The 13177-nt window shown below is 40.3% G+C and overlaps 1 protein-coding gene across 1 annotated transcript in view; it reads right to left on the bottom strand.

Annotated features, from left to right (window-relative positions):
* The window catches only part of LOC107094030 (contactin-associated protein-like 4), a gene marked incomplete at its 5' end in the record, with an annotated part of 16362 nt that extends 8095 nt beyond the window's left edge, over positions 1–8267 (bottom strand). The window contains 9 exons of the mRNA XM_015389423.1: positions 611–823; positions 3197–3436; positions 4880–5098; positions 5322–5492; positions 5589–5716; positions 5873–6032; positions 7023–7223; positions 7380–7499; positions 8161–8267. Coding sequence (XP_015244909.1) covers positions 611–823; positions 3197–3436; positions 4880–5098; positions 5322–5492; positions 5589–5716; positions 5873–6032; positions 7023–7223; positions 7380–7499; positions 8161–8267 — 1559 coding nt within the window. The remainder of the gene's footprint in view (positions 1–610; positions 824–3196; positions 3437–4879; positions 5099–5321; positions 5493–5588; positions 5717–5872; positions 6033–7022; positions 7224–7379; positions 7500–8160) is intronic.
* Positions 8268–13177: the final 4910 nt, after the last annotated feature.

Below are 13177 nucleotides of genomic sequence, written 5' to 3'. Positions count from 1 at the left end.
TGAACTTGAAACATCTTTGATTTTCTCTGCAAACATAAGGGATTGTGATTTTTTCTTCTTAAGAAACTTTTCTTTTTTTTCTCTGCATGAATGCTGATCAGAAGGTGGTCCTGAGAGGCTGATCGCTCCTCTTTACCCCCTGTATACTGCACAACGCACGATCAGGCTGAAAGTCGGCCCGATCGAAAAATTCTCGCACGCTCGACGAAAATTGGCCCGAAAAGGGCAAAAAATCATACAGTGTATGTCCGGCTTTAAAGAGTTTTCTTTCCCCCTGCTGCTGCATGCATACTCTCCAAGTCAACATTATGTACAGCAGTAAATTAGTGCAATTTAAATGCTAAATTGAAATGAATTTTCATTAATTTGCTTTACAACAATATGTCTTTATAGTGCAATGTTAAAGTCCCATGATCAATATACCTAAAGCTGCAGAACTGCTTGTAGCCTTTTCACTTGTATAACGTGCATATCCGTATTTAATGCACAACTAGGAAATGAAAAAACAGTGATTGACAACAGTCTGGTTAAAATAACTAAACATATTTAAAACTTGTTTTTTTTAAAGCCAAATATTTAATATTGTTAGAAAACCTTCCTGAATTCTCACCTTGCTTGTTGATCAGCAGAGCCATGTATTTTCTGTGGTGAGAACCAACATAAAGGAACAAAGCTGGAGTCTGGCTGGTCCTGAAACTCATGGAAATGGTTTCTGCCCTCAGGGTCGATGTAATGGAGGAAGAAAAGGAGTTGGACTCGTTCACCAGCTTCTCCTTGAAGATGTACCTGATGGATGTCTCCGGCTTGAAGCTTACAGAAACATCTGTAGGGAGAGATTCCAAAATGTTTGCTTGCAAAGGTTTCCCATATTTCTGTGAGCGGCTTGTCCATTTTATAGTATTACTCTTTGAACACCTTTTTGTAGATTTATCCATCTCCAGAAAGAACCTTATCTCCTGTTTAGCTCAGCTGGCCTTGCTAGATGTTATTTGATTTAGCAAAATGATTTAGTTGAAATAAACCCAGCTTATACCAGATACCTGTATACTTGTTCACTGCTCTTAATTGCCCTATAAACCACCATCACCCTCATCCGATAAAGCTAACGGAGCTCCTGTCCTGGGTATTGCTACTTTAAATTTGCTACATTGGCTGGTTTTTGAATGCAGGAAAAGTTTTTTTTTTTAAACATTTTAATCACACAACCTGTTTCTGTTTTAATCCTCCTCAGAATTATAATAGATAATGTTACTGTCCTTCTATATTGAGCTAAACACTGGTGTCCTACTATATAAGCATGCAGGAGGGTTGCGGGTTGAAAACCCTACTCTGTTTGTCAGTTGGTGTGATATGGGCAAGACACTTTACCTGCATTCCCTGTATAGCTTCCCTTCTGCTATCATGCCCCATAGCATCTGTGGCCGCAATGTAGCTTTGCACCAATCACATTATTGTGATTTTATTTATGTGGTTGATGCCAGTGTTGTGGTCAAGATCAACTAACCCGAGACCAAGACAAGACCAAGACCAAATGCGGTCAAGTCCGAGACGAGACCATCAGAAAATGGTCTCGAGACCAAGACCGATCTCAAGTACTACAACACTGGTTGATGCACATTAAATAACAGAACTGTATATAATTTTGCCAGAATTAACCATATGGTTAATTTCTTCTGTTGTCTCTGCATAAAGCACAATTTGTATCTCTAATACCAGCAAAGGTTAGCGTGGAGCACTTTGGTCCTCTGACTTGAACACGCACTATGTAAGCACTGGTCATATATTCTATGACCCAGCCAGAAATAGAATGTGTTTCATGATACTGTTTGAGTGAAGCAGCGAAGAAAAATAACCAGTGGACCTCTTAGGGTGTGTTACGGGAGGTGCTGTGGGTTAAAAAAACAATTATCCCCCCTTTTGGCCAAAAACATTCAGGCAGGAGCAGGACCAAACCCATTTGGGTTGGTATTATGTGTTTGTTGGACTACCCAATGTCAATTGCATTACTAATCAATGGGTCATATGGGCTTTGATGTTTGTGCCTTAACATCATTGTCGGGTTTTTTTACTTACAATTCCTGACTTCTGAAAAACTGTAAGAATATGTTCTTAAAGCTGTTTGAGAAGGTTCACCTATAGTATGCAGGACAACATTAAAATTTGGCTTTGGCGATCCTTCCAAAATGTGCATTTTCAGGACTTTTTTAATGAATACTAGTGTTTTGGGTGGCATCTCTTTCCCATGATGCATAAAGTAATTCTAACTTCTGACTTTTCTGTATAAAAATCTGCTCCAACAAGAGGTATGCAGTATTCATATCTCTAGAGATGCCCAGGTCACTGGTGCAGCCAAGCCTTCCAAGGCATCCAACCATAGAACAGGGACAGATTTTCAATGGTACGTTTGTGTCAGTTATTTAGATGATAGATGCATTAATCTACAGATTTAGACAATTACCATTCTTCTGTATGCCCAGGCAGAAACCCAAAGATTTCACTTTGGCGCACTAAAGCAGGCATCCCCAAACTCGGTCCTCAAGGTCCCCTGTCCTGCAGGTTTTAGAGGTTTCCTTGCTCCAGCACAGCTGATTTTAATTGAAAGCTGATTAACAGGCTTTTGGTCTACTGCAATCATTATAATCAGCTGTGCTGAAGCAGAGAAACCTCTAAAACCTGCGGGACAGCGGGGCTCGAGGACCGAGTTTGGGGATGCCTGCACTTAAGCATACTGAGTGTGATAAGACATATATCCTGGAAAAAAAACCTCACGCCATCCTAGTAGTTGACCAACTGCCTCATTTTGATTCATCTAAAGAGTTTTCTTTGAGAATTTTCCTGAACCAGCCAGTGCGATATTTCCCCACTGCACAGTGTTTTGTATGTCAACCAGAAAGATTTGTTTGGGTCTGAACTGACCGGAGTGCCTACGTTATGTAATTCTATCAATTAAAATCCAAATACAATACCTATTATAATCTTAAAAAATTGGAAAATGTCACACAAATATGAATATAAAGTCATTGTTTATTTTTCAGTTACACCTAATTATAAAGTTCTATCATCTTTACTATTAGAGAAAATAAGAGAAATGTAAACTGAAAACAAGATGTTACTGAACTATTCTCAGGAAAAAATGACTCACTAAATCCTTTGGATAAAACACTAATGTAAATCTGAACAGACCAAGCCTACATACCCTTTTCACAGAAGACTCCAGCATATGCAGATGAGCTGCAGTCACAAGAAAAGCTCTTAGTTCTCTCCACACAGCGACCTCGGTTCTGACAGAGTGCACCGTAGGTGCTGCAGTAGCCCCCACATCCTGCCTGCACTCCTGGGGTGACCTTCGCTCTTTCCTCCAGATCTAGAGTGATGCCATTCAGCTGCAAGGAGCGGATACATCCTCGAAAACCCTTCTGCCTGGAAGCGGTGCCTCCTAAATGGACACACAATGTTAAAACTGGGTACATTGAACGGAGCCCTTCTATAATTAGAATCCCACACTTTGAAGCCCTGAGGAAAAATTGTTTTTGAAAATCTAGATAAAAATTTTTACAATATGGAAATTGGATCATCTCAAATATTTTTGTACAAAATGTTTTATCAGCAGAACTTAAAAACTCATCAGTAACCTTTGGGCAGCTTTTCCAGTTTCTGCATCATAAAGTCACAGCAAGAAGAAGAAGTCTGATCTGTCCAAAGGACATTAACCAAGAAGCTTTTTGGCTCGCGTAGTAACATGTATTTTGGTAAACTCCAGCCTGGCTTTTTTATGATTTATGTCCTCCTTGGTCGTCTCCCATTGGTCGTGTTCCATTTAAGTGGCTGCATCCCCAGAATGACCCGACCTGGGTCCTTCCAAGGCTGTGAAAATAAGGAGGCCGAAGAAATTCAGCTATAGATTCAAATTCTGCTTTCACTGGCCGTAATTCAGCCTAAGGTCTGTTGCCTAGCAACCGTGATAGTTGACTCCCAAACTATTTAAATGAACTATTTTCATTAATTTAAGATGATAGTATTCCTATACCGGAGGGAATAGAAGGCTGCATTTGTCAGCCACATTCAAAGGAGTCTTGAATCTGAAGACGCAGCTGCTGGATTCGAAGAAAGCAAATTGACTTTAGCTCAAACAATGTATGATGTGATTTGACATTGATGTTTTTTGAACTTGAAGTTCAACTTTAATCTCTTTTGACATTTTTTCTTTTGTTATCTTTCACATTATCCGTCTCTTTGATTTGTAATAAATTTTCATTATGCAGCCATATCCATGGAGGTGGATCAAGCTAAATCAAGCTAAACGGAGGCCCGCTGACTGATTGCAAGATTGTAAACACCTTGGATGGTATTATGGGACACACTTTTGGTTACGTTATTTTCGTTCTTTTGTGTGGGTGGTCTTAGTAATATCTGTCAATGAAAAATCCCTGTAGATTTCCTATCTAACAACTGCAACATGTTTTAGTTAAAGACATTTTTACTTCAGAGGTAAATTAAAGACTCCATAGATAACTACAAAAGTAAATAAAGATAAAATAAAGAAAGCTGATACACATTTGTGCCAGAAAAAGGATAAGAAGCAGCATCTAAATGGCAATCTTTGTTGATTAATTGAGTTGCTGTGGCAACTTGAATTGCTGAGGAGCTCAAAGGGATTTATTGCTTTAATAAAGCCGGATTAAAATTTTGGAAACAGACAGGAAACTCTAAATAAAATATATTGTTGAAACAATAGAGGTAAAAATGTCTGACAGGTACTAACATAAACTGTGTAAACCGAAGCTGAAATAGAGGACCTTGTGTATTTTATTGTTTAACTATTTTCCAAAGTTAGAATTGCATTTTAAAGGTCTGCAAGAGAAGCTACAGTTTCACAGACCCACAAATAATTGGCTGTTCAGCTGCAGGTGAACGTGTCCATCAGCAGGAGCTTCCTGTCTGGTAGCGGGGAGATCATCAAGGTGAAGGGATGCCTCTTTCATGTTCCTTCTAGCTTGAATTCGATGCCACCTGTTGTCGTTCAGCGGATCATCAGCCGTCACGCTAACCTCGAAAGGGCCGTTACCCACATCGAAGGAAAAAAGGACCTGTGTGGGGGCTGAGAGAGGGAAAGGGAAACATCACCTGCTGAACAGATTCAAGGCAGTTCTGTCCTCATACAACATGCTTTCAGAAACTATATTTTCTCATTATTCATACATCTAAAAATATCATACATATTATTAAACTTTTACATGGTTTTAATAAATATTATTTATCTGAAGTTCTTTACATTAATTGTAACATTCACTGCTGAGGTCATCAGATCAGAGGTTACTTACAGCTCAGTTCAAGTCGAATAAAGTCTCTAATTCCCAGGTTTTCCAGTAGGACACCAGAGGAGGAGACAGTTTTAAACAGGAGTGAAATGTCTGCACTCAACTCTCCATGAAAGGTTGGAAAGTGGAGGTAGGATGTTTCCTTTTCAAAAAAGGCAGCGTTCCAGATACTTTCTGTAAGAATCCAAAAGGATGTTTTAGAACAGAAGCAACTGGGAAACGTGTAGTTACCTCAAACACAGCTTGGTCATAACATGAAATTAAACTTACTGTCTCCATAGCAACGAAGAGGTCCCACCTTGTAGGAGATCTCTAATCCCGGCCTCTGGACATCTCCAAGCACCAACAATCTAACTGGGAGGGACTCCTTATGGTTCAGGAGGCAAGAGTCATTCTCCCTGGATAACAGAGTCAGAAGTGACACAAGAAAGACAAAATAGAAGGTATTTTAGAAAGGAAGTCCCAGATTGTGATTAAAATAAATTCTGCAAAGTAGACAAAATATATCACTTTGAAAAGAACAACTAGCAGTGGCAGCAGAGCGAATACATTACCATGCAGAGAGGTCAGCATCACAGTTGCGGTGGTGTTGGGGGTCTACACAGTCCTGCAGACTGCAGGTACAATGTTTGCTGCCTGGTGGAGCCCTGACCCAGTATGTCTGCCTTCGCACCGCACCGGGGCCTCCAACCCACCAGCTGAGTGGAACACTCTCTGAGACAGACAGGCAGGGTAGAAGGCTTCAATTTGACTGAATGGTCTACTTCTTAAAATCATATCTGTTTTGAGTTACAGGAAAGAGAGACACTTTTCAGTAATTCTAACAGGCAAAGAAAATGAAGGACATTCCCCCTCAATTTACTCATCTGTAGTTTTTATTACTTTTTTTTATGTTTCACAATGAAGCAGATGTAATTCAATTTCACTGCTGTACAAATGAAAATGTAGAATTACATTCTGTTTTATTCTATTCACCATATTTAGATCTTTTTAGAATAAAACAAAGATAAACTGAAATGAAATAATTGGCTTGGAGGCAGATGTTTGTTTTGCATCTAGAAGGTTGATGGTCTAAAACCCAGCTCCATCCATCTGAGTTGTTGTGTTCTCGGGCAAGACACTTTACCTGCATTGTTTCCTGATGGAGGCCAGAAGGTCCGGTGGTGCCTTTGCAAGGCAGCAGCAATTTGTCACTGTACCGCAGGGTCAGCTATGGCTACAGATCTCACTGCAAAGACTCACAGCTGACTGGAGCTGAGGCCCCACCGATCGTCCAAACAAAAGTCAGATCAAATCGATGGGATTAGTTTTATAGAAACGCCAATTTGTTATGCATCTTTGTGCATTTTTTGGGATATTCAATTTTCTAATGTTTCACTTTCAATTTCCTAAAACAAGGACTCAAGGATTAAATAAAATAAAACAAAATGGAGCAAAGGTTTGGACTACATTTTTACTTTGCTTCACGCTGCTGTTTGTTTCTGTCCCTAAAGGTGTGGTCATGTTTTCTGTACAACTTACTTATATGCCAGGCAGTTCAAACAAAGGGGATACAAAAAAGCATGCACATCATTTACCTGGATAAAAAACTAAAATCTATATATTCGTGGATCTATATCTTTATGAATATAGATATACACATATATTTTCCTATATATATCCTATATATACATCTCATTTCCTGTAGCCAATCTACAACCTCACCTGCCGTGTAGAGAAGGTGGGATTGTCTGCAGTGGTAAGCCAGTTCCTGTTCACAATACTCTGATTGGTTGATGATTGCCAATAACAGCTCTTCATCCACTGCATAATCAAAGGAAGTAACATGCTGACCTCCTTCTGTTAACTGTTGGATTTTGGTCAGTTGTGTGTTATTGTGCTGGATCACTGTCCATGTCATGTTTTCTGCATGGAAGAAAAGAATTATGTTTTATTTCTGTCTACAGTGGGAAAAAATCACTTTATGCTCTAACCCTTAGTAGGACAGGTGGGAATGGTGGTACTTGAAAGAAAGAATAGACATCGTTGTGTCAGCATGCAAGGATTTGATTTGTCAGCTACCTGTCATGTTGCAGAATATCAACTGTGGCTTGATGGGTCCACTACCATCCACATCAATGACATAATCTCCAGATGCGTTGCCTCTTTGTTTGTAGGCCTCACAAGACTGTTCATATATTGCTGAGAAAAAAATAGAAATTTAATCTCATTATCAATGTGAATTTTTACAATTCATCTTAATTTTGACATTAAAAGTTATGAGCTTGGACTCATTTTACAGTAGTAGCCATTCAAAATGTCCCCACTTTCCTTGATAGACCCTTGGAGGGTCCCTTACAATTTTTTTTAACATTTGTACTAAAATATTCTTTCTGTCATGATTTGTGAAAATTGAGATCTAAAGAGAAGCGTCATCTCCTGGTCCGACCCTATAATTCAGTGAAAGGGTGGAGGCAAAGTAAAAAGATATGCAAGCGGGGGTCAATCCAGTGGCTGGAAGTTATAGGGGAGTTTGCTGGGAGTTGGAGGAAAGTGGGCTGCCATTGGGCTGGTGTTTGACTGGGAAGGGCCATTTTGAATGGCTGCTACTGTATGTAAAATGACTTCAGATGCTGTGGTGCATCAAAACACATTTGATAAAATGAGATTAACAGGAAAGGAATTTTCTTGTTTTGCAATATGCTGCCATTTCTCCTGTGAAACCAGGAGAATAAAAAAGAATATTATGAACCAAAATTGTTTATAAGGTTTCATGTTTTCAGCAATTGTCCCAGATCATCAGTTCAAACAGTCCACATATAGTGAATATGTCTTAAACAGAAAGCAATAAATAATCCCTTACAGCTGTGACATGTTGCTCCACTATAGCCAGTACGGGAGCAGTTACAATGAAAGGAGCTCCATGACTGAGAGCAGCGGCCTCCATGCTCACAGGGACTTGGGGAACATCTAAAGGGGTAGGGAAGCACACAGCATTAGAAATACTCCACTTAGGGTATTGGGGTTTTAATCAAATGTGCACATTTAAATGCTGGGAAAACTACTTTGGATAAGTTAAAAGTTAGTTAGAAGTTACTGTGCCCAAAAAGTATCCAACTACTTCAATATCACTTTTTCTAGCATTTTGGCAAAGTAACTTTAATTGACAAGTTAAGTAAATGGACTACATATCTGAGGATACTACTCTATACTATTCTACATTATTTCAGTTTACTTTAGTTGAGTTTGGACATCTAATAATTGTGATATATTTGTGTAGATATGTTTTTTTTTGTTAAATGAATAACAGACTAGACGTTTTAGAACTTGTTACATCTAGTGCTTAGGGGTGATTTGGGATTGGGCCAGTTGAGCAGCATCAGCCTCTGATCAAAACACGTCACTCCGAATGAAGTCACACTTGCAGCTGTGGAGGACCCTTTGATTGAAGGTGAGGGCTATAAACAAGAATGGGATGGCCTCTTCCCTCCAATGGGAAAAGAAATGAGTCGTTGCTATGGCAACGCATTGACGCCCCATGTGCGTTGCTGTAGGTCTGTGGTGCAGGTTGACGTGAAATGAAACATTTGCCCCTTTCTTAAAACAAATGTTTGTGGTCAAATAAAACCCTTTGGTCGGTGTGACAAAGATGCCACAAACCAGCTAAGGTTACAGTTGGTTGCATGTGTTTCCTCTGCCATTTGTTTGCCATTACACCCGCTGGGATTTTCCAGCGGGTCTTCACTGGTTCGCTATTTAAGGGCTGAATGGTCCACTCACCCTGACCACTACGGGCTTCAGGACGGTTCCTAATCTGGAAGACCCTCTGAGGGAATGCGCAAACGAAGGGTTATTGCTTGGGGGCCGGTTTGGGAATCAGCAAATCTCAGCCTTAAATAGGCACAGCAGATTAAGGACTAAACCATTCACATGAAATTTGCCAATTTACAACTTCCTTTTAAAATACACATTTTAACAAATGAAAAACTATTTTCTCACCCCTCGTGGGGTGGTATGTGTCATCCTCAAGCTCGGGTCCTCTACCAGAGGCCTGGGAGTTTGAGGGTTCTGCGCAGTATCTTAGCTGTTCCTAGGACTGCGCTCTTCTGGACAGAGACCTCTGATGTTTTACCTGGAATCTGCTGTAGCCACTCTCCCAGTTTGGGGGTCACAGCCCCCAGTGCTCCAATTACCACTGGCACCACTGCTGCTCTTACTTTCCACGTCTTTTCTAGCTCCTCTTTCAGCCCTTGGTATTTCTCAAGCTTCTCGTGTTCTTTCTTCTTGATGTTGCTGTCGCTTGGGATTGCCACATCTATCACTACTGCCTTCTTCGGCTGTTTGTCGATCAACACGATGTCTGGTTGGTTAGCCATCACCTGTTTGTCAGTCTGGATCTTGAAGTCCCATAGGATCTTAGCTCGGCCATTCTCAACTACCTAGGAGGAGTCTTCCATTTTGACCTTGGGACTTCCAGCCCATCATGTCAGTAATCTTTTCTAGTTAAATAATTTTTCTTTCTTATGATTTTTTCTTTTTCATTGCTAGTGTTTTTTGTTGTCTAAGACAAGCCACCAGGTTGAGCCCCATGGTACACCATACACCATGTTTAGGTTGTTATTAAAACAAGATTTATATCACTAGAGGTTTAAAAATCAATACAACGTCCATGTGTTTTTGATAACCAAATTGTGACCAAAGTCATTTAATGGGATTCTTCGTGTCTGGTTGCTACTAGCTCAATCAGAGAAGGTTAAAAAAGAATTTACCAAAGGTTATTGATTTTCTTTTTTACAGTGTCCTGTCTGGCAGTGTGGCAATAAGAATAATTGTCTTATTACCCAAAAGAGCCCAACAGATGTTGGTTTCACAACTGGAGCAGTACGGCTAATGCCATAGTGTTCCGCTTGATTTGTGCATATAAATATATTTATTATAATTCATGGAGAGAGTATTTCACATTATATGGACACTGCAAAGGGAAAGTAGAACAGGAATGGAAAAAACAAGAAAAAGGAGAAAAGATTATAGAAACAGGAGATAAAAGGGAGACAATGATAAAACATCTTTAGTCTGCTTCATCACCTTTGGTAGTTCAAACTCAACTCGACCGAGAGAAGTGTACTACAGACAAGGTAATATTAGCCCTGGCCATGGTTACCTTCGGAGATCAGCAGGTCACTCTGGTCCGCTCAATGTCAGACTTTTTTTAAATCATGCATTAACTCTGTAAACAGGCCACACAGGGAAGCTTAAAGGTATAATGGTATCACCTCAAACAATTTTAACTTACCACTGTGAGCTCTGTTTGCCGCAATGCATTCAGGGAAAGCGGTCAGTCTGAAGAATGCACAAGTCTGCTCTGATGCATGCTCGATAAAGAGGGCAGGGCGAGAACAGAATCCAGGGATTTGGTGCGTTCTCAGTCTGGTGTTCTTGACAATTGGAACAGTGCTTGGGCTGAGGCTGATGACTTGTCACGAGCAAACGAGCACATGAGAATGCTCAAGAACGCATATTGAAAAACGGCCATTCTCATCTATAGTAAAAGCTGGGAGGACCATCTGGAACATCTAAAGATTGTTTTTGTTAATGTTGCAGGTCTGATGGTCAATGCTGCCAAATGCAACATTGCCAAGTAGGAAGTTCAATACTTGGTGAATGTTATTGGCAACGTGGTAATCAAACTTCAGATCCAGAAGGTTCAAGCAATCCAGTCATGTCCCCCTTCCGTAAGGTTGCCACCATAAGTTAATTCCCAACTTTTCTGCCAGAGCTGCTGTACTCACAGATATGACCAGCCTCAGAGGATCTGAACAGCTTCAATGGTCTGAAGAAGAAAATAAGGCTTTTAAGGTCATTCAAGGTGCCCTAAGTGGAAATCCAGTGTGGCTTGCCCTGATTTTGACATATCAATAGACTATCTTTACTTTCGGAGTCCAGGTGGCTTTTCAGATCCCTTGCACCTCCATTGGATACCGAGACATATGTGCACAAGGCCTCCAATGTGTCTCGACTCGGTCTGAAAGCGGGGAAACTCTTTTGTAAATCGTCTGTAAACATACATTTGCGCTTTTGCATGTTGTTGGTGTACTGACAGCCACGCTATCTATGTTCTGATTAAGAACAGGGCTGCCCGCACTGACGTGGCTCAGGGATCACGTCACACGCAGCGTTGTGCGCAGTGCCCTAGTACCTGTAAATTTAATGGTCCAATTAAGGTAATTTAAAAAATCAGGACATTTCCTCACTTTCTAAAAAAAACCCGGGACACCCGGGACAGGACGTGAAATACGGATATGTGCCGGGAAATATGGACGTTTGGTCACCCTAGCTTACCTATAGCGCTGCCTTTATCTCTGTGGAAAGATTTGGAGCAACAATGGAGAGGGGGGGGGCATATTTCACACTTTATCCTTGACAGGATACAGTTTGAGATATCAAAAACCCTCTGGACAAGAAAAGCACATGTAACACAAGACAGACATTTTAGCAGAGGGGTCACATCGGAGGCGTAGTCACATGAGTCAATCTGCGATTTGAGACGTTTATAGTGTGCGTATGATGAGACAACACAATCGCTTCAGTAGAAAAACAAATACGTGACAGGAACTATGTTAAATATTCTGTTGTTGCCATAGTGGTGCGACTTGGGAGGGGTCCAATGCCACTTTGGAGTAGAGAAAACAAACGCTACAACAGTGTTGAGAAAATTTATTTTTCAGATTACTGGCAATGCTTATCTTTAGCTGCTAAATGCTAACTAGCTCATGCTAAATTGCAAGCGAGGGACAAGCCTTTTGGCTGCACTGGGGTTGAGCGGTGACATCACTCTCTTGCGGGCTAGATGCAAATCGGTGAGAGTCTTTGGCTGTTGACACCTTGGTTGCTATTTTTTTAAATATTGCAAGGTTTTTGGAATGGCCAATTTAAATGGTAAAGAAAGAAGCTGATTAACTGCTGTTGCATTAAGTTGTTACAGATTTATTTTTAGTTAAACATGTACCAAATGTGTCATACATTTACTCTTATTTAAATGCTGACTAATCAGTTAATTTTGGTATGTTATTCTTGTATTATATTAAGGAAATGTTCTGTTGAGGTGGAATAACCACACTGTTTATCTTGTGATAGATACTTTGCAAGGGTGCTAATCAGTGTTGTTTGAACTGAAAGTTTTTTTTTTTAAATCATACTTTAATAATCCCAGAGGGAAATTAATTCTCTGCATTTTACCCATCCCCTTGGGGAGCAGTGGGCTGCCATTGTGCAGCGCCCGGGGAGCAGTGTGGGTTTAAGGGTCTTGCTCAGGGACCCAGAGTGCAGGCTGTGGAACGAACTCAAAACCTCAGGATTCAAAGCTCTATGCCCTAACCACTAGGCCGCCACTCCACCTACAAAGTGTAGTGTGAAAGTGTACTCAGTTATATTATTTCGTTAGAGTAAAACTAAAAAGAATATTAAAATATTGAAACCTAGAAGTCAAGACTTAAATTAGATGATTAAGCCTGTTTTGTAAATGCAGGTAAGGTATTTTGGTGTTTTCTTAAGTTCCGTGGAGAAGAATCCATTTGATGGTGAGCCTGCCCAATTGAGATGTGGGACCAGAGTACCCCATTAAAAAAAGCAGAGAGACTATTTGCTCTGGTAGGATTTTACCAAGCAATCTGCAGCCCTAGTAATAAGCAAAGACATTGGGGATTTAAAGGCACCTTTCTGTTTATTTTGTTTTTTTGTATCTAAGTTTCCTACTAAAGGGACGTTCGTATTTTCAACCCTTTTGTGTCCGTGCTGTCATTGTGGCTGTTAAATGAATTGAGCTCTGTTCGGACCTAGTTTAATAATACATCTGATAACTCAGAGAAATATATGCTCTGTTC

Source organism: Cyprinodon variegatus, unplaced genomic scaffold (assembly GCF_000732505.1).
Source record: "Cyprinodon variegatus isolate N-32 unplaced genomic scaffold, C_variegatus-1.0 Scaffold458, whole genome shotgun sequence".
Taxonomy (NCBI): domain Eukaryota; kingdom Metazoa; phylum Chordata; class Actinopteri; order Cyprinodontiformes; family Cyprinodontidae; genus Cyprinodon; species Cyprinodon variegatus.
This window is presented reverse-complemented; position numbering and strand designations above follow the sequence as displayed.